The 21,553-nt window shown below is 40.6% G+C and overlaps 1 protein-coding gene and 1 long non-coding RNA gene across 6 annotated transcripts in view; one reads left to right on the top strand and one right to left on the bottom strand.

Annotated features, from left to right (window-relative positions):
* The window catches only part of ZNF438 (zinc finger protein 438), a 96,429-nt gene that overhangs the window by 33,312 nt on the left and 41,564 nt on the right, over positions 1 to 21,553 (bottom strand). For 2 of the 5 annotated variants that reach the window (XM_039525875.1, XM_039525873.1), the window contains exon 4: positions 770 to 826. In XM_039525875.1, coding sequence (XP_039381809.1) covers positions 770 to 797 — 28 coding nt within the window. In that variant the 5' untranslated portion in view covers positions 798 to 826. Of the gene's footprint in view, positions 1 to 769; positions 827 to 1,278; positions 1,330 to 1,760; positions 1,966 to 21,553 lie in introns of those variants that run through there. The other 3 variants (XM_039525876.1, XM_039525877.1, XM_039525874.1) reach the window with 3 other exon arrangements.
* Positions 2,037 to 15,897, top strand: LOC120398432. The gene is made up of 3 exons (XR_005594405.1): positions 2,037 to 2,139; positions 13,723 to 13,857; positions 15,573 to 15,897. It is a non-coding gene; the product is annotated as an uncharacterized LOC120398432 (long non-coding RNA).

The following is a 21,553-nucleotide window of genomic DNA, read 5'->3' as shown; positions in this document are numbered from 1 at the left end:
AGAAAAGGAATTGAAGTTAAATATGAAAATGCATTCAAAATTTTCAATATTGCAAAGATGCATTACAGCACATATATATACACACCTACTGATATTGGGGGAGTCAAAACGGACACACTTTTTAACCCTACTGAAATACAAACTGACAAGAAAAGACTTTTGAAGGGACAAAGTAGAAATACAATAAAATAAATACAGGGAATGTCTCTCCTAAGTGCAACAATAGGAGATGTACGTATTTGTATGTACGTACATACAAAACTGTATGTATTACCAAGCATTGATCTCAGCATACTTGAATACAAGTTTACAATTTGTTTGTACTAGTTATGTCTAGTAACTTTAAAATGACTATAAAATAGTTAATAGTGTGGATAAGGTTTTGTAAAATTTTTCTTTCCGAATTCCACTATAAAAGTTCAAAGAAAAAAATTATAATAAGTTTAATAATCTTCAAATAACGTAGAACAAAAAAAGATCAGAATTATTTTCATAGTATAGGAAAGTACAGTTTTCAGCCTTGCTGAAAAAGCTGTTATTAGCTTCCGTTTTCCATCATAGCTAGTGAATGTATATAAAGTACATCTACCAATTCTCTTCAATAACAAAATAATCTCAACTATTCCAGTTGTAATCGTGATTTTAGTACCTATGCACAAAATAAAGGTAGATTATTAGCTCATTTTAGTGTCATTCTACTAATTCTCCATCACATTCCAAATCACAGAACTATAGTTTCTCATAAAATTGCTTAGAGCATATACTGTACCTTCAGAAAGAGTTAAAGGATTCTGCATTGTGCCCTCTGATAGTCACAGTAACTTTCCTGAAGAGGAGAAACAAATACAAGTATTTAAAATTCTTGATGCTATTTCTCAGATTCTTTAAAAAAAAAAAAAAGCATCAATACAACACACACAAATATAATATTATGAACAGATTTACAAAAAGTCATTGATTTTTGGGAGGATCACTTGTCTATTTTTCTCAAGTTCTTGTTTATAAATGCAAGGGTCAACAGAATTAGCCAAAATATAGGCTATTTAGTTCTGAATGTAAAAGTCAACTTATTTTTCCCCATACCCTTCATCTTACCAAACCTAACTACTTGTACAGGTAGATAGACACATGAATGAACTTTCACAGGATACCTTTCATTTTGAGAGCTACGAAAGCATTTTGTGAACACTGTGCAAACAAGCAGCCACTTTAAGCACAACTATCTTCAAGGCCAATGAAGCTGACACTGTGTTCCAGAATGGAACATAAAAGCCTCACCGTGATTTTTTCTTGCTAGTAATTTTCCAAAAATTCCAAGGCATAAGGAATCAAAGCACTAAGCATCCACCTAAAGAAGTAGCTATACAAAGCAAAATAAATTATCAGTAAATCATACCATAGTATACATTAAGGGCATGACACAACGCCCATCGAAGCAAATTGAAAGCATTCCATTTTTTCAGAATGACTTTGGACCAGGCTCTAAAGAACTAACATAATATGATTTATACATTACTTTTACTGCTTATTTTTCTGTTAATATTTTAAATGGATAGATTGCTATTTTAACTTAATTTGGTGCTTGCAAGAAGTGCCAGAGTAACAACTCTGGAAGCTGATATCCTTTGTATAACAGTAACAACAGTAACAGTAACAACAGTATTGTTATATTTCCCAGTCATGCCATGCTCCAATCTTGACTTGCAGGAGCTACCTCTAGAAATAATAGTTCCGTTGTTATGGCCCATTTAGTCACTTACTTCTCTAGTGAGACTTTCAACAAGGGTGCCAAGTGTAGTATTATACTTAACACTTACATAGCATATAGACACCCGGGTACTAAGTAGAGACACTGCAGAAAATTTGCATAAGGTCACGGAACAGTACTCAAGAGAGTGTTGACCCCAGTCCTGATTTATGTGTGACTGTCCAAGTTTCTGATGGGACTCTACTGAAAAGTTTTCCAACCAACTCACTGTCATACCGTGGTGATATTGCATCACAATGCAAATGTAACTGCATCACAAAAATGCCAACAAGTTATGATGCCACATTTACCCTGAAGGCTAAACATTTAACAGTGTGGGAATCCTGCTTAGATGGTGGTCACTTTTGGTCATTAACTTCCTATGTCCTACAGTAAGTGTAAAAAGCTTTGAATCTCATTACCCTACTAATCCTCTGAATTATCCAACTCCCCCAATGTCATCAAGCTCAGTGGTTATGCATATATTCAATCTTCAATTTTATTGTCAAAGTGTATTGTATTGGTTAAGTCTTCATACATACAACCAAGTTAGCATTCATGCTCTTAAGGTTTTTAATTTAGTAAAATACAAAGGGGCTCTTAGTCAAATTGTCAATAACACTCCTAGCATAGGTAGTCTTATGTTGTTGACCTCCTCCTTTGCAACAGATGTTTCCGAGTGCACATGGGAGACAGAGTTAGCACACAAAAAAGAGAAAACAATGGTGTACCACAATGCTTTCTGCTGGCACTGACACTTTTCAATCTATACACAAACAACTTCCCACTGACCCAATACTGTAAGTTCACGTATGCAGATTACATTTGCTTAAGCATCCAAACACAGTCATTCCCAGAACTTGAAGACACCCTAAATGCTGACTTGACTAAAATGTCCGAATACTGTAATCGATAGCATTTACAACTAAATGTGACCAAGACAGTTTTGAGTGTGTTCCATCTTACCACCACCAGAGCAGTCCAAGAACCGAATATCCTTCTCAATGGACATCACTTGAAACACAAATCCCACCCAGTCTATCTCCGAATAAGCCTAGATAGATCTCTCACATATCTTAACCACCAGAGAAAAACTGGGGTTCAGGTGAAGTTGCGCAACAACCTCCTAAGCAAATTGGCCAGCATTTCATGGGCAGCAAATGCTCAAGCTCTGTAATAGAGGACATCAGAGGAGAGAATGATCATTCTGCAGGAGAATACTGTGCTCCATTTATCATACATCAAGTTGGCTGACACACAGCTACACTCACCCAACCTCATTGTAACTGGGACCGTTTGGCCCACACCAGTACTATCGCTTCCTGTATTAAGCAACATCATTCCTTCACACATTTGTTGTGAGGTTGCTAGAACCAGAATATTGAGAAGATCAGGGCAAACCCGAGCCTACCACTATACACAGACCTCTTTGACCACCCAAAAGTGTACCTGTTGTCAAGGCAACTACTGTGGCTGTGACAGTCTATACCTTGGGGAGCATCCTGGAAACCCCAAATTTCTCATTTGTATATTGATTGTGATCTTAAATATAAAGCATGCCTTGTAAGGTATCAGGGAAAAGGTTATGATCTGCTGAAAGTCATTTCTCTATCCATATACCGTATATACTTGTTCATAAGCCGAATATTTTTGGTAAAAAAAAAAGTGATGCATCAAACAGCGGGGATCAGCTTAGAAATGGGTCTAAATCAAAATCTGATGATTTTAAAAACTCTATGGAATCATTGAATTGAATATCTAATACATTGTCATTTTGTTTACCTGGAGCGTCTGCAGGCATGGAGCCCCTCAGCTCCCTGTGGCCGCGGTTCACAGCTCCCATTGGCTGGAAACGGCAAACCGCAAACACTGGGAGCTGAGGGGCTTCATGCCTGTGAATGCTCCAGGTAAACAAAACATCCAGGCCCGCTAGTGGCTTATCCTAACAGGCCAGGAGCCAAAGTTTGCCAACCCCTGAAATATAGGGTTGGCTTATGAAAGGGTAATACAGTTTTTGCTATTTTTACCTAACCATCTTGGGGGGGGGGGGTCAGCTTATAAACAAACGGGCTAATGAACGAGTACATACGGTATGTATATCATTAATGCCTATGAAGTTATGAGAATCATGTTATATGGTTGTCACTAAAACATGCTGTAAATTGGAGAATCAACCAGATATTAGCTCCCCAGAGGCAAACAGCAAGGAAAGTAACCAACACCCGGGTGGGATTTCAAACAGCCCATCAACAACCATTCTCCAGCAAGGGAGCTACAATTCAATGACTCACCTGCATGAAGCCACACCACAGGAATTGCTCAACCTTGTCTGGAGACTCAGCGATGCCCCCAGACATGCATGGACTTGTGTTTTCCAAGCACATGGAATGAGGATATAAAACAGACAAAGTGGAGATATACTGGGCCCTTCTCCTGGTCCCACTACACTGCAATCAACTAAGATACTGAGAAAAAGACAAGACTCCAACAGAGGAGATTGGCCCATGTTTAAGGAACAAACCTATATATTAAGGACTGCGATATCCAGTGGGGTGAGAAAACTGTTTAATCTAGATGTTGCCCAGTCTAATAGGGTTGAGAGTTTAGACTGCATGTTTATATTTCATTTCTTTTGGCAACTAACTCTGACTTTTTGCTTATCACTTAAAATCTACTTCTATATAGTCAATAAATTTGTTTAATTTTACCAGTGAGTTTGTATGATGCATAGGGCAACTCTGCTCAGGTTTTGCAAAGGCTGGTGTATGTCCACTTTCCATTGTTGAAGTGGTGAACCAATAAATACATTTGCACTGCCATCTTGAGCAGTGCAAAACAGTATATTCCTGAGGTACAGTGCTAGAAGCTGGGGGTATTTGGTTCTGGTGCCTTTCTCTGTGTGATTCATGAGTGGCTCTGGGAGCATTTATGCACTATAGCTGGGTGTGGCGCTCCACAAGCTGTTGTGCTGCTGGTCACTAGCAAGGCATTGTGGCAGAGAGCTCAGGCTGGAGAGAGTTAAGGGGGCACAGTGGTCCCACAGTTCCAGGCTGCACTCCGGGGGGATCCCGTCACAGTGGCCCACTTGCCCTGCCCAGATTTCTCTGCAACGACGAAGTGGCGTGAGGAATGGTCTGCAGCTGACATCAGAAACCAGTCTCTTATAACTGACCCAACCATGCATGTACCCAGCTTTGATTTGCCACACCTCTCATGGACCCTTCTGAACTGATTTTTAAGCAGCCAGGGTCAATGTGCAACTAGCCTTCACACCTGAGGCCAACGAGAGGATCCCACACGCAGCTGTGGCCAAAAACAGATATCACATCACACATTACTGATGACTGCCCTCTGACCACATTTGATGGTGGCCTGAAGGCTCTGCACTTTGCTGATGAGGCTGTTGCAAATGGGCTTGGCAATCTCAGGGGTGCAGGCTCGGAGCAGCGCTTACCTCAAGCAGCTCCCAGAAGAAGCGGCATGTCCCCACTCTGGCTCCTATGCAGAGGCACAGCCAGGCGGCTCTGCACGCTCCCCTGTCCGCAGGCACCTTCCCTTAAGCTTACATTGGCTGAGGTTCCAGGACTATAGAAGCTGCGGGGGCAGCACTTGGGGCGGGGTCAGCATGCGGAGCCCCTTGGCTGCCATACATGTAGGAACCGGAGGGGGGGACATGTAACTGCTTTTGGGAGCAGTGTGGAGCAGGGCAGGCCTCCGACTCCCAGCTGGAGTGCCAGAGCAGGGCAAGCCCAGGACCATGCTCCCTGGTGGGAGCTTGAGGGCTGGATTAAAACGTCTGGAAGGCCAGATGCGGCCCCCAGGCTGTAGTTTGCCCACCCCTGCCATAGAACTTCCCCAAAATAATTCCTAGCATAACTTTTAGAAAAATATCCAATCTTGACTTAAAATGGTCAGTGATGGTGAATCCACTATGACTCTTGGTAAATTGTTCCAATGGTTAATTACCCTTACTGTCAAAAAAAATTATACCTTATTTTCTGACTGAATTTATCTAGCTTTAACTTCCAGACACTGGATCAGGTTATACCTTTCGCTGTTAAACAGAAAAGCCTATTATTAAATATTTGTTCCCCATGTAGGTACATATAGACTGTAATAAAATCACCCCTTAACCTTCTCTTTGTTAAGCTAAATAGATTGAGCTCTTTAAGCCTATCACTATAGATAGTGTTATTCTCATCTTATAATCATTCTTGTGGCTCTTCTCTGAGCCCTCTCCAATTTGATCAACATCTTTATTGAAGCAGAGTTCTGCCCATTTAGAGGTTAAAGAGCTCTTGCAAACCAAGTATTGCCCTGCAATGAGAGAAAGAGAGCTGAGAATTTTTAATCTACACTATAGAAAGCACCACCAGAGTGCAAAGAGCTGTTCAGTATCAAAATGTATCATAGACATACTTGGATTGATTTGAAATATTTAGGGACAAATACTATGATACTTACTCAATATAAGTCTTGAATACATGCCTTTACTATAATGTAAACAAAAGGTAACTTTTTAGAGGCTTTGGCACAAAAAGCTGTAAGTACTTTATAAGATTAAAACAACAAAATTTTTCATTCTTGATATAGTCTAAGGGTTATTATAATACTTAGTCTTGTTTTATTCTGTGCTTTGCTTTACCATTATCATCATTGATAATGCAATTTGTATTCTACTAAATTAAAAACCTTAAGAGCATGAATGTTAACTCAGTTGTATGTATGAAGAGACTTAACCAATACAAATACACTTTAAGTCTCTCACACTAATGGATATTCTCTAGTCCTCAAAACATTTTTGTGGCTCTTTTCTGCATCTCCAATTTTTCAACATCTTTTCTTAAAATGTGAAACTAGCACTGGACTCAGTATTCCAATATCAGTCTCACCAATGCCATATACACAGGTAAAATCATTTCCCTACTCCTACTCACTACTCTCCTGCTTATATATCCAAGGCACACATTAGCTGGTTTTTTTGCCACAGAGTTGCACTGTGAGCTCATGTTGCTTGCCCACTATGACCCCTAAATCCTTTTCAGAGTTACTGCTTTCCAGGATGTAGGTATAACCTGCAGTGCTTGTTCCTAGATCAGGGATTGGCAACCTTTGGCATGTGGCCTGCCAGGGTAAGCACCCTGGTGGGCCGGGCCAGTTTGTTTACCTGCCGCGTCTGCAGGTTCGGCCGATCATGGATCCCACTGGCCACAGTTCGCCGCTGCAGGCCAATGAGGACTGCGGGAAGCGGTGTGGGCCGAGGGATGTGCTCACCTTGGCATGTAGCGACGAACTGCGGCCAGTGGGAGCCACAATCAGCCAAAGCTGAGGACATGGCAGGTAAACAAACCAGCCCGGCCAGCCAGGGTGCTTACCTTGGCGGGCCGCGGGCCAAAGGTTGCTGATCCCAGTCCTAGATGTACAATTTTACATCTGGCCTAATTAAAATATATTTTGTTTGAATGGGCTCATTTCCCCAAACATTCCATGTTGCTTTGTATGGCTGCCATATTCTCTTCATTTACCATTATGCCAATCTTTGCATCATACATACATTTTATCAGCAGTGATTTTACATTTACTTCTAGATCATGAATGAAAAAGTTGAATAGCATCAGGCCTGGTACCAATCCCCGTGAAGCCACACTAGAAACACACTACTAGATGATTTCCCACTGACTACTTTTTGAAATCTTTTAGTTAGCCAATTCCTAGTCCATTTAACATGTGATCTCATTAATATTGTATATTGTGCTAGCTTGTTGTTAAGAATATCATGTGGAAGTAAGTCAAATGCCCTACAAAAGTCTATCACCTCTATACAGTTACCTTTAAATCGACCAAACTTGTAGTTTCAAAGAATTAAAACCGGTTTGTTTCACAAGGCTTATTTTCCATTAAGCCATCTTGACTGACATTAATTATACTCGTATCCTCTAATTCTTTGTCAATTGAATCTTGTATCAGCTTTTTCCATTATCTTATCCAGGACCGATGTCAAGCCAGGTCATCCCACTTGCCCTTTCTGAATATTGGCACAACATTAGCACTCTTCCAGTCTTCGGTACTTTCTCCAGCATTCCAAGATTTATTAAAAATGTACATCAGCAGGCCAGAGATCTCATCAGCCAACTCTTTGAGGACTCTTGGGAGCAAGTTATCTAGGCTTGCTGACATAAAAATGTTTATCCCTAGTGGATTTTGTCCAACATCCTCCTCGGTTACTTATGGACTAGAAAGTATTTCTGCATCCTCATAACATGAGTCCACCATTCTGCTTCTTTTCAAACACAGAACAGAAATATTTATTGGACATTTTTCTGCATCATTAAGTTTTATCACCACCATGTAGTAAAGGGCCCATACCATTGCTGAAGCTTTTAAAATGTGATACAGTCTTGATTCTGTTTTGCTCACCTTAAAAAAAAACATTAAATAAAAAGGATCAAGATCTGGGCCTCAAGAACTTAGGATGGCTCCCTTGTAAGCTTATTATTGACTGGTTACAGAAGGAAAGAAGAAATCTATCATTAAAAGTTCAACTAAACTGGAGTCATAGCAATCTTTGACAGGACTCTACTAGAACAAAAATGTACATCAGTGTCACGGAACATGTTCTATCAATGGGTATTGCTCTGTAGTTTCCACAAAAATGAAAAGACAAATTGATTTCATTACTGAAAAGGACAAACTAGATTAACCAAACTGAAAAAATCCTAAAATACATCATAAATTAGTCTTTAAGAGACAGTAGTACCAAGGACGTAGAGTGTATGCACACCATAATTTAAAAGATAATTTAATGAAAAAAAATACCAGCAACTCTTTTTCTAAGTATGAAACGAGTGTCCTGACAGACGCTCTAACATCTGAATATCAGGTGAACCCAATTAACCTAATTTTTTCTTGTCCATACTAAGTGGTTACTTTAGTTGTTACACTATTCCACAAAATCCTTTAGGGTACTACACAGAAAACTATAAACAGGCTGTAAAGGTTATGACATTAATTTTGCTGTCATTCTCATGCCTTAAGTAGGCATCAAAACTCAAAACCTTGTCCTTTGGGAAGGAAGAGTCTGAAACTAATTATGGTACTTATTATCATAATATTATTAAATTAAGCCACTATGACCCTAACTGAATTTATTCTTGGTGTCTTTTGTTAAAAGAACAAAGCTTCTCAAATAAAATGGCTGTACCTTCTAATACAGAGAAAATCATCAGTTCAGACTCCTGAAAGGAAGTAGTTAATCAAACCTTGCAATTTCACTCGGATTAAGTTTAATTATCAAACAATTTAAAAGTAGGCATATAAAAAAATATTACGAGCCAATGTATTTATTACATAATTTCACTTCAGAAGTACAACATTCAAATGAAAAGGGAAATTTAAGACTGAGTGCAGTTTAGAAAATGGGTTATATTAACTACGGTCAATGAGGTGTTCATTAATACTTCAAGAAGTAATTTCAGTCATTTTATTTTTCTTAATTGTTTTCTTTCAAGTACTTTGTCATCTCATAGGTCAGGATTTTATGTAATAGTTGGAACTATTATCGCAAAACTGTTTGTATTGATTATTGGCTTGGGAAAAAGGGTAGCCTTATTTGTGCCACGCTTACACCTCTCTATGGACCCAATTCTTTTAACATTTTGCAAAGATTGAGACTGAAGTCAAGAGATATCACATGTGTGGAGCAAATATTATATCTGGCCTTAATTTATTAAAATACAATAGTAAAGATTAAACTACTGTTGCTGCTCAAAGAATGATCAAGTCTGCAGTAAATTTACAGATTAATAATTCTGTGGGCTCATGTATTTTCAATCATTCATCACTGGTGTGTTGAGACTTCAAAATAATATAAACTCTCCCTCAGAAGCAGATAAATTCTAAGTATCAGCCAGTGAGCAGGGTCTAATCCAAGCAACAGTTACTGTAATAATTATCACTAGCTAATAATGAAATAAGTACATCTTATCTTAATAGCATCACTTCACCATTACACAGGATTTTGTAATGATGCTTTTTTTTTTAAATGCCTTTTATTACTGTTATGAGAAAACAGAGGCCTAAGGATCTCCAAACTAGAGTTTCAATTTCAGACTCTATAATAGGTGACTAGATTGTGTATTAGCCACTTCAATCTGTATTATGTAAAGATACTGAGCAAACTTCTGATCTCGGTTATAACTATGAGCTGCAACTGAAATCAATGACTGGAACTGCTGCTTGTAACTTTACTCTTCTTGTGCCCACTCATTCTTGGTAACTGTCCCATAGTATGATGCTTATCAGGACATAGATGACTTGGTAATTATGGATCTTATCCTGAAAGCTTTTAAAAAATATTTGATTAAAAACGTTTCTCAAAACTGATTTTTATAACATCTAGAAGTGAAGAAAGAGCATGGTGGGGAGGGAGGCTCACACAAATGAAAAACACAGCAGGCAACCCTTTTATAAGCTCCTTTTCTGTATTTTGTTCATAAAGCTGAAAAAAAACCTTTCAGCTGAAAAAGTGACTTGTGCATATGTGCATGAAGAAAGGGATCAATAATAAAATTCCCCATCAGGCAAAGCCCATAAGTTTTTAATAACCACTTAAAGCACACCAAAGTAACTGCATTCTCATCAGATACACCTCTACCCAGGGCCGGCTCCAGACCCCAGCGCGCCAAGCGTGTGTATGGGGCGGCATGCCGCTGGGGGGCGCTCTGCCTGTCGCTGGGAGGGTGGCAGGCGGCTCCGGTGGACCTCCCACAGGCGTGCCTGCGGAGGGTCCGCTGGTCCCACGGCTTCGGTGGACCTCCCACAGGCGTGCCTGCGGATGGTCCACTGGAGCCGCGGGACCAGCAGACCCTCCGCAGGCATGTCTGCAGGAGGTCCACCGGAGCCACGGGACCGGTGACCGCCAGAGCGCCCCCCGCAGCGTGCCGCCATGCTTGGGGCGGCGAAATTCCTAGAGCCGCCCCTGCCTCTACCCCGATATAATGTGACCCGATATAACATGAATTCAGATATAACGCGGTAAAGCAGCACTCTGGGGTGGGTGGGGCGGGGCGGGGCCGCGCACTCCGGGGGATCAAAGTAAGTTCGATAGAATGCGGTTTTCACCTATAACGCAGTAAGATTTTTTGGCTCCTGAGGACAGTGTTATATCGGGGTAGAGGTGTATGCAGATCTTGAAACAATAGACTATAATAAAACTGAAGATTGATTTTTATTAATTTCTCATATCAAATGATAGTATTTTAATCAACAACAACAGAAGATACTTCATCTAGTTTCCCTATTGCAGTAATCTAACAATGCAGAAAACTTGAGGTTAGGTTGAACAAAATTTTTAAATGTAATTTTGCCATTTGCTGGAAAGTTATCAGAAAAGTATTTCACAGGAAGTTACTCACCTTATGCAGTAACAATGGTTCTTCAAGATGTATCCCTGTGGGTTCTCCACTGTAGGTGTGTCTGCATCCCTGCACTGCTGATCGGAGACCTTTGGTAGCAGTGTCTGTTAGGCCTGCACGTGCAGTCTCTCCTTGTGCTGTGCCACGAGGCTAGCCAGCGCACGCAAACTAACCCCCCTCGGTTCCTTCTCTCCCACAGAGTCATAGACAAGAGCTCTGAAGTAGAGGGGAGGAGGGAGGGTTGTGTAGCACCCAGAGGGACACACTTCTCGAAGAACCATTATTACTGCACAAGATGAATAACTTCGAATAGTGTCCCTATCGATGCTCCACTGTAGGTGACGTCTGAGCAGCATCCCTTCTGCAGGGCTGGGACTTCTGTAACTGACCAGACTCTGATGACAGCCTAAAATGGCATCAGAGGCACAGTCCCCAGTGATCGCATAGTGTTCTGTGAAAATGAGGACTGACACCCATGTCACTGCTCTACAGATCTCTGAGATAAGGTCAGTCTCTTCTTCAAGAAGGTCCCTGTGGAGAACGTACGAAGAGAGTCTGGAGGGGTCATGTTGTGACCTGTTGAGCCCGATGATCTAGCCAGCTTTCTATCCACCTTATAGTCCATTCATCCAGCCCATACTTCTTTAACTTGCTTGCAAGAATTCTGTGGGAGACCATAGCAAAAGCTTTGCTAAAGTCAAGGAACAACACATCCACTGCTTTCCCTTCATCCACAGAGCAAGTTATCTCATCACAGAAGGCTATTAGGTTAGTCAGGAATGACTTGTCCTTGGTGAATCCATGCTGACCATTCCTGATCACTTTCCTCTCCTCAAAGTGCTTCAAAATTGATTCCTTGAGGACCTGCTCCATGATTTTTCCAGGGACTGAGGTGAGGCTGACCGGCCTGTAGTTCCCCGGATCCTCCTCCTTCCCTTTTTAAAAGATGGGCACTACATTAGACCTTTTCCAGTGATCTGGGACCTCCCCCGATTGCCATGAGTTTTCAAAGATAATGGCTAATGGCTCTGCAATCACATCAGCCAGCTCATTTAGCACCCTCGGATTCAGTGCATCCAGCCCCATGGACTTGTGCTCGTCCAGCTTTTCTAAATAGTCCAGAACCCCTTTTTTCTCCACAGAGGGCTGGTCACCTCCTTCCCATACAGTGCTGCCCAGTGCGGTAGTCTGGGAACTGACCTTGTTCGTGAAGACACAGGCAAAAAAATCATTGAGTACATTAGCTTTTACCACATCCTCTGTCACTAGGTTTCCTCCCCAATTCAGTAAGGGGCCCACACGTTCCCTGACCTTCTTCTTGTTGCTAACATAGCTGTAGAAACCCTTCTTGTTACTCTTAGCATCCCTTGCTAGCTGCAATTCCAACTGTGATTTGACCTTCCTGATTTCACTCCTACATGCCTGGGCAATATTTTTATACTCCTCCCTGGTCATTTGTCCAAGCTTCCACTTCTTGTAAGCTTCTTTTTTGTGTTTAATATCAGCAAGGATTTCACTGTTAAGCCAAGGTGGTCGCCTGCCATATTTACTATTCTTTCTACACATCAGGATGGTTTGTTCCTGCAACCTCAATAAGGATTCTTTAAAATACAGCCAGCTCTCCTGGACTCCTTTCCCCCTAATGTTATTTTCCCAGGAGATCCTGCCCATTAGTTCCCCAAGGGAGTCAAAGGTTGCTTTTCTGAAGTTCAGGGACCGTATTCTGCTGCTCTCCTTTCTTCCTTTTGTCAAGATCCTGAACTCAATCATCTCATGGTCACTGCCTCCCAGGTTCCCATCCACTTTTTGCTTCCCCTACTAATTCTTCTCTGTTTGTGAACAGCAGGTCAAGAAAAGCTCTGCCCCTAGTTGGTTCCTCCAGCACTTGCACCAGGAACTTGTCCCCTACACATTCCAAAAACTTCCTGGATTGTCTGTGCACTGTTGTATTGCTCTCCCAGCAAATACTGGGGTGATTGAAGTCCCCCATGAGAACCAAGGCCTGTGATCTAGTAACTTCTGTTAGTTGCCTGAAGAAAGCCTCGTCCACCTCATCCCCCTTGTCTGGTGGTCTATAGCACACTCCCACCATGACATCACCCTTGTTGCTCACACTTCTAAACTTAATCCAGAGACACTCAGGTTTTTCTGCAGTTCCATATTGGAGCTCTGAGCAGTCATACCGCTCTTACATACAATGCAACTCCCCCACCTTTTCTGCCCTGCCTGTCCTTCCTGAACAGTTTATATCCATCCATGACAGTACTCCAGTCATGTGAGTTATCCCACCAAGTCTCTGTTATTCCAATCTCATCATAATTCCTTGACTGTGCCAGGACTTCCAGTGCTCCCTGCTTGTTTCCCAGGCTTCCTGCATTTGTGTATAGGTATTTAAGATAACTCACTGATTGTCCAGCTTTCTCAGTATGAGGCACACGGTTCTCTGTTCTGAGAGGAGGTGCAGGATGCCTGGGAGAGGGAATGGTGGGCATGTTGGGAGCTGTGCCAGGTAAGGGTAGGAGCAATCAAAATGATGTGAGCCCCGTCCCTTTTTATTTTCAGCAGGACCTTCGACAGCAGGGGAAAAGGAGGAAAGGTGTAGAGAAGGTCCTTCTCCCAAGGGAGGAGGAAAGCATCACCCAAGGAATGTTGTCCGATCCCCACTCTGGAGCAGTAGCCTGGACATTTCTTCTTTAGGTGAGTGGTGAAAAGGTCTGTGGACTGTCCCCCCCATCATCTGAATAAGCTGTGAAGCACTGTTGGGTGTACTTTCCACTTGTGGTTGTGTGGGAATTTGTGACTGAGACTGTCCACTATCGAGTTTTGTGTTCCCAGGAGATAAACTGCAAACAGCATAACGTTGTGGGAGATCTGCCAATTCCATGGCCTCATCGCTTCTGCACATAAGGAGGGCGATCTGGCTCATCCCTACTGATTGATGTAGTACACACAGGCTATATTGTCTGTTAGGATCTTTGTGTGTGATCCTGTGATCAGCGGGAGGAAATGGGCACAGGCATTCCTGACCACTCTTAACTTGAGAAGATTGATGTGAAGGGATATCTCCACGGGTGAGCATTTGCCTTGTGTCATGAGGCCATTTATTTGCACGCCCCACTCTATGAGTGATGAACTGATGGTGAAGATCAACAACGGTGTTGTTTGTGAGAAGAGGACTCCTTTGCAAACATTCCATTCAATAGTCTAAGGAGTTTCTGATCCTGGTGGGTGGTGACTGGGATTTGTCCAGCCTGTAAACCGAGCTGAACCACATTTGGAGGCACTGCATGTGAAGCCTGGCATGTGGTATTACTGCTGTGCCCACTGTCATATGCCACAAGAGTTGGAGGCAAAGCCTGACTGATATTTGTGGGATATTTTGAATGCTGTCTACGAGTGTGATTAAGCATAGGAACCTGTATTGAGGTAAGGCGGCTTTGGCCTGTAATGAATCGAAGTTGGCCCCTATGAATTCCAGGCGTTGCACTGGTGTTAATTGACTTCTGGGTGTTGATCTGTGGATTCAGTTCCATAAACAAGTATATCGTAGCATCAGTGACTTGGTGAGCCTCTCGGAGAGATTGGGCTCTGAGGAGGCAATCATCCAAGTAAGGGTAGATCATTATCCCTTGAGAATGTAAATGAGCAGCCACCACGAAGAGAATCTTGGAAAATACTTTTGGGGCTGATGATACCCCAAAAGGGAGCACTCTGTATTGGTAGTGGTTGTGTCCCAGAGTGAATCTGAGAAATTGTCTGTGAGCCGGTAAGCTTAAGATATGAAAATAGGCGTCCTGGAGATCAAGAGCAAAAAACCAGTCTCCCTGTTCTAATGTTGGAATGGTCATTGATAAGGCAACTAGCCTTGACAAACTTGTTGAGAGCTCTGAGATCTAGGATGGATCTCTCACCTCTCTTCCGTTTAGGTATTAGGAAATAACGAACATAGAACTCTTTGCCTGGTAGATTTTGAGGTACTGGTTCTATGGCTCCTAATTAGAGGCGGCGATCTATCTCTAGTCATAGTAAACTCTTGTGAGAAGGATCCCTGAAGAGGGATGGGGAAGGATGTTGTGGAGGGAGTAGGGAAGTAAAATGGATGGAGTATCCAGCATCATTTGGTGCCTCTGATGTATTCAAAGTTTGAAAAATCTTTAAGAGACATCAGTCCAATGTTATGTGTTCCCAAGCACTGCAGAACACCACCAATCAGTGGCCACATGGATGTGGAACAATGTTCAGCTGTGTAAATCGGGAGGAGTGACCTAACAATGAAGATTGAGGGCCAGATGGTTTGTGTTTAAGAAATTTCCCTTTCTTTTTTTGCAGCTCGTAGTGGCACTGAGGTTGGTACTGATGCGCATGTTGTCTACGCTGGGATTGGGGACTAAATTGTCTTTTGTCTTGTATAGATACTAAGTGACTGGAGGGTAGCTCTGGAGTTGTTCAGGGTGTGAAGAGAGGTGTCAGTCTTCTTGGTGAAGAGCTTCGTGCCCTCAAATGGAAGAAGGTCCTCAAATGTGGACTGTACCTCTTTTGAGAAGCCTGCCAACCGGAGCTATGATGCTAGTCACATCACCAGAGTCATGGAGATGGACCTAGCCACCGTCTTGCCTGCTTCAAGGGCAGACTGCAGTGATGTCTTTGCCATTAGTTGACCCTTCTGGATAATGGCATTGAACAAGTTGCGATGTGCTTCTGGCATTTTTTTCCCCAATAAAAATCATTCATTTTTGAGTAATGTATATAATCATATTTTGCCATGAGGACCTGATAATTGTCGATACAGAATTGTAGAGCAGCTAAAGCGTAGGCTTTTGTACCCAAAAGGTCAAGGTGCTTCCAATCCCTATTATAGGGAGTAGCCCTTGACTAGTGTTGTTGGCCGTAGGAGTTGACAGCATCCACCATGATGGAGTTGGGTGGCAGGTGGGATAACAGGAATTCAGATACCTTGGCGGGGACATAGTATTTTTTGTCTACCCGCTTGCAGGTTGGTTCCACTGGTGCTGGGGTTTGCCACACTGTCTGCCATTTGTTAGCCTTCTTAAGTTTACAGAATAGATGAGCACAAACTTTACACAACAGGTCTAAAAAAGGTCTAGTTTAATACCAGTTAGAAAAGGATAAATGTTCTTTAGACTGAATAAATTACAGGTGAAGTTCTTCAAATTTCCCTCATTATTACATTTTCAGCAGCTCATATGATGCACACTTATGGCTTGTTGAAGACAGAGGAGCAGTGTGCCTGCAGAGCTGTCTGGTGGAGCTGAGACGGTCTCAACTTCCAAGCTTTCAGTAAAGTTGCCAGAGAGATCAAACCACACAGTCTGCAACTGCAGATTCTCCCTTTTCCCTGTTGAGGAAATCCACAAGGCAGGTGGAACTTAGGGTATTAAGAGGCAGAAAGCCATATTTGGCAAATGAGAGGACTCTGACAGGTGGCCATTGAAAGTTGAGGTCAGATAAAAAAGGGAATAAGGCAAATAAATCCTTACCTAGAGGGAATTTTGATCGCTCTCTTTTGGGCATGAAATTTAATTCTGATCATTTAAAAAGAAAGCTGATCTGAAAAATAAAGTAGTTTTATCCCCAATTTATAAACACATTTTAAATAATTTTTTACTAAAGTGCTATTGTCAACATAGATGCAGAACCAAACAGATAAAGTTAGATGGAGAAAGACAATTCTTGGACTTGTATGTTTTTTGTTTTAATTTCTTTAATGCTCTGTTAATTTGCACTTTTTTCACACAACACAACCAATTTAGGAATAAATTCATCTTTGTGACCAATCTGATATACGATTTCAGAATGGTGGGGGTAAAGCGGTCTAACTTTTCCTTCTGTCTCCATGAGATTCAGAAACACTTAGGCAATGTCTAAACTACGGACCTTACAGCAGCACAGCGATACCGCTGCAGCTGCACCACTGTAAGGTCTCCGGTGTAGCTGCTATATGCTGGCAGGAGAGAGCTCTCCCGCTGGCATAATTAAACCACCCCCAACAAGTGGTGGTAGCTATGTTGGCAGGAGATGCTCTCCTGCGGACACAGCACTGTCCATGCCAACGCTTTTGTCAGTGAAACTTATGTCGGTCAGGGGTGTGTTCTTCTGGGTTTAGGGGGAAAAACCCAGTGCTCCCCCCATTTTGTGATGGTCTATGTCACTCCAAAACATTTACATGAACTAGAACATTTTTTGCAACTAGAAACATTAGACTCTAATTTCAATCTGTGAATGAAAACTATCAGAGGGGTAGCCGTGTTAGTCTGGTTCTGTAGAAGCAGCAAAGAATCCTGTGGCACCTTATAGACTAACAGATGTTTTGCAGCATGAGCTTTCGTGGGTGGGTATTTCGTGGGTATTTTGCAGCACCCACGAAAGCTCATGCTGCAAAACATCTGTTAGTCTATAAGGTGCCACAGGATTCTTTGCTGCTTCTGAATGAAAACTGAAACTATTCTAAAAAGTTAAAAGGGAAGGTTTGAGAATACCAAGGTTGTTGTTATGCCTAGAATGGCAACAATACGAATGTCAATAAACTACATCATTTTCTTCATGTTTCCATAGACTGGCATTTCATCTGTTTCCTTTGCAAAAGCTACCACAGTAGAGCTGTTTTTAACATCACTGACTGTAGCCCTGTGATTGTTGCAGCTCTGCAGCAGTGAAATCCATCCTTACCACTAAATTGTGTTACAAAATCTCATTTTACATTTAAAAAATACTTATAGCTTTTACAGTTGTGAAGATAACTCTGAAACCATGAATCAAGTGTAAACCAATCCATTGTTTTCTTCCTGAGTCTGCAGACAGCCTGCAATAATAGCTCTGAAAAATGTAAACTGCTCATTACATCTCAGTAGGCTCACGGAATCTATAATGACAATCACGACAATACTTAACTGATTCAATTATGATCAACTTAACAGAAACATCAAGCTAATGTTCTTGACCCACAATCTCACATTGCCTCACATCAAAGTTCCTTCTAATTTTTTATCTCTGCAAAATGAATGACTACACAAGGTCTAGTTTAAAATCATCTGAACACACTACCATGTTTCCCCTTTTCCTCATACTAGCTTACCCTTTCATTCATTCATTCCATATCCAAATTCTTTACTGTGTCTTCTCAGTCACTCACAATCTACCTCACACACCTTCTTGCTACTTTCAAAAATAAATGCTACCACCAAAACAGAATTTGAAAAGTAGCATTCAAAACAGTATTTATATTTTGTCCAACACATTTAAAATAGAATATGCCTATACTGGAAAAAAGTACAAGGACATTTTCTAATGACATCTCTATTATTCTTGTATGTATTTCCTATTTGTTAAAATTAGTACAGACTACAGAATTTGTTGACCTGTCTGTCATATATCTGTAAACAAAAATAAATTAGTTTTTCAAAGGATAAAAACATTTTCAGATATCAAAATATGGTTAGGAATAATTTATAATGTTAAATATGACACTTGTATATTAAAGCAATTTTTGTAAAAAATAGTTTAGCTTTGAAAATTACCTCCACCTTTCACACATTTTCATTCCCTAATTCTTCTAATTTTCTCCTTATCCTGATGAACAGCAGTCATCAACTCATATGGCATATACATGCAAGATAAGTATATTCCTTTCTAACTAATACCAATGCCATTTTCTGGATCCATCAGTATGTGAACTTGCACACAGCAATATAAATAATAATGTTTCCCATAAACCAAGCATTCACATTGCTTGAATAATAAAGCAAGGAAAAGTTAAGTTACATCATGGGAATAACTTTGGGCATGATCCTACAAGATTCTGAACACTCTCAGCACCCACGGACAGTATATTTTCACCACTTTACAAGATAAGGCCCGAAGTTATTGCCAGAAGTACAGCATATTGCAAAATATTTACAACTCTTAACACACAATAAATTTGGATTAGATTATAAATAGTAGTTGATTGAAACATAAGAAGACTGCTCAAGTTTTAAGCTAGTAGGGGGGAAAATACAGCATCCGAGGGGAAACGAATGTATCAAGTTGTTGTTTTTTTTTGGGGGGGGGGGGTTGTTTTGGTTAAACTATGTATTTACCATAGCTTGGAAATGATTTCAAGTACTTTTTAATAACTTCAGTCATGTCAGACTATTTCAAGACTTTCTCTAAATTTTGTTCTAATTCACATCACTCCTGCAGGAAAGCCATCTTTACACATAAAACTGAATTAACGCAACATTTAAAAGGAAACTTTCTACACTATATATTATGGAGTGAAATATTTCAAAAACTGCTTTACGTAAAGTTAGCTTGCAATGCTGATTTTGATAACAACATTCCATTTGTTATTCAGTTACTATTCCAAACGTATTTTCAACTTGCTTTATACTGTAGAGTCTTTCATGCTGTAAACACACTGGGCTAGATCCTCACCTGGTGCAAAATGTCATAGCATTGAAGTCAAACAGGCAAAAGAAATAACCAGGTCAGTGTAGCATGAATTCAATCTCACATGTCCCTAGCCCCAAAACTACTCAGAATAAAACTAAATTTTAGGTGCTCTCTTGTGGGAGAGGAGTTAAATGTTAAGGAGTTTGAGATGAAGAGAAGCTGCAAGAGGAAGAAACAACTTATGCTCACTTGCTACATTATGCATCCATTTTTCACTTGTACCTTTATTATAGATATAACAGAGGAACTAAAGATTAGGAAGGATAGCAGTACCTCAGAGAACAAAAGGCAAAATTGCCAAGGAGAAGAAAGAATTAAAGACTACTTATCTGTTGGAAAAAGACCAGAAGCAGTCTTGTATTTATCTGCTATTGGCATCTTCTCCATCTTTAACAGCTGAATGAACTATTATTAAGAGATAGAAAGACATATTTCCGGTGGAAATATGCTTTAAGGATACTGCTGACTTATCCATCTGGATGTTGTTTGTGATGAGACAGACTGACCCAGACCATATAGCTGAAAGGACACTAAGGCCCAGATTTTTAAAGATATTTAGGTGTTGCCATGCTCAATATTGCTTGCCTAACTGATTTAGGAGGCTAAATCATTTTCAAAAGGGATTTAGGCATTTAGGAGCCAAAAATCCCATGGACAGTTGATAGGTTTTAAGCATTTAGGAATTCTGAAAATGACAGAGTCTCCTAAATCAGTTAGATTTTGCATTGCTTAGAACAGGAATGCCTAAATACCTTTAAAAATCTGGGTCTAAAAGCTTATCTGTTTTCCTAATTAACGGGTTCCTCTGAACATAACGTTTTAAAAGGTCTCTGACATTATGACAGGGTCTATTTACATCACATTTGTGAGTTTAAGTGTAAAGACTTAAAGGTGTATTTGAGATCTGAGCTCATGCCAGCATAAAAGACCATTAATAGCCTAAGAAAAAACAAATTTCTTTGCCATTGCAAAAAAAAAGTTGGACTCCACAATTAAGGCATGAACTTCACCTATTCCTCTGGTTGATGCAATTGACAATACTCCAGATAAGTAGTGTAACCCTAAAGTTTTAACAGTTTCAAAGATGACACCAAAATTATCTCAAAAGCAAATGAACCATGGAAAAACCATGAACCAGTTCTTCTGCTTGGACTTAATCATTCTGTGCCATTTAGAAAAGAAACTACAAAGGCCATTTTATCAGGACACTAACTTCAATTCTTACAAACAAAATGATAAAATATTGTAGGCCAGTTGTGTGAGATTATGTGCAGGGTTTAATTATCTTTTTTGACCAACTGAGCAATGAGTTTGGACATTTTTAAGGCCCTTCTACAAGTAGGCAAATCATCATGTACTGGCTATCTAGCAATCCAAAAACAATGTTTGAAAACTTGGAAAGGTGAATTTCCTTGTGCAAGACCTTTGACTCAAAACATGGAATCTTGCCCACTTTAGAGCTACAAAGTTGAATATTCAAACAGATTTTGCCAATTTATCAACTTTCACCTTTCTGACTGAAATTTTCTAGGTATGACTTGTGCCTAAAAATGTACAGTATTTAGAAAGTTTGAGCAACAGTGGTCCAGCTGTTTTCCAATGAGATAGATAGAATAGATAAGGATACCACATATGAAACTCAATAGCACATATCAAAAGATATCACTTCAAAGTATATATTAGCATTCATGAACAAATAAAACAATAATTCAGGTACTGTTAATTTAGGTAGAAGGAGCTCTCTGCTACACTATGTAGAAGATCCAGGTTGGAAGGCAAATTCATGACTGTCAAACAAGACTCCAAAATGTGAGTTGTGTTGCTTCCATGGCTACCAACCCAAAGAGTGGTATTGATGGTAGACTTTTACAGAGCTTACTGAATCCTGAATAGATCAAGTACAAGTTCAACAAGTATCTGGCTGTGACATTAGTGGATAGAA

Source organism: Mauremys reevesii, linkage group 2 (genome assembly GCF_016161935.1).
Source record: "Mauremys reevesii isolate NIE-2019 linkage group 2, ASM1616193v1, whole genome shotgun sequence".
NCBI classification, from domain to species: domain Eukaryota; kingdom Metazoa; phylum Chordata; order Testudines; family Geoemydidae; genus Mauremys; species Mauremys reevesii.
This window is presented reverse-complemented; position numbering and strand designations above follow the sequence as displayed.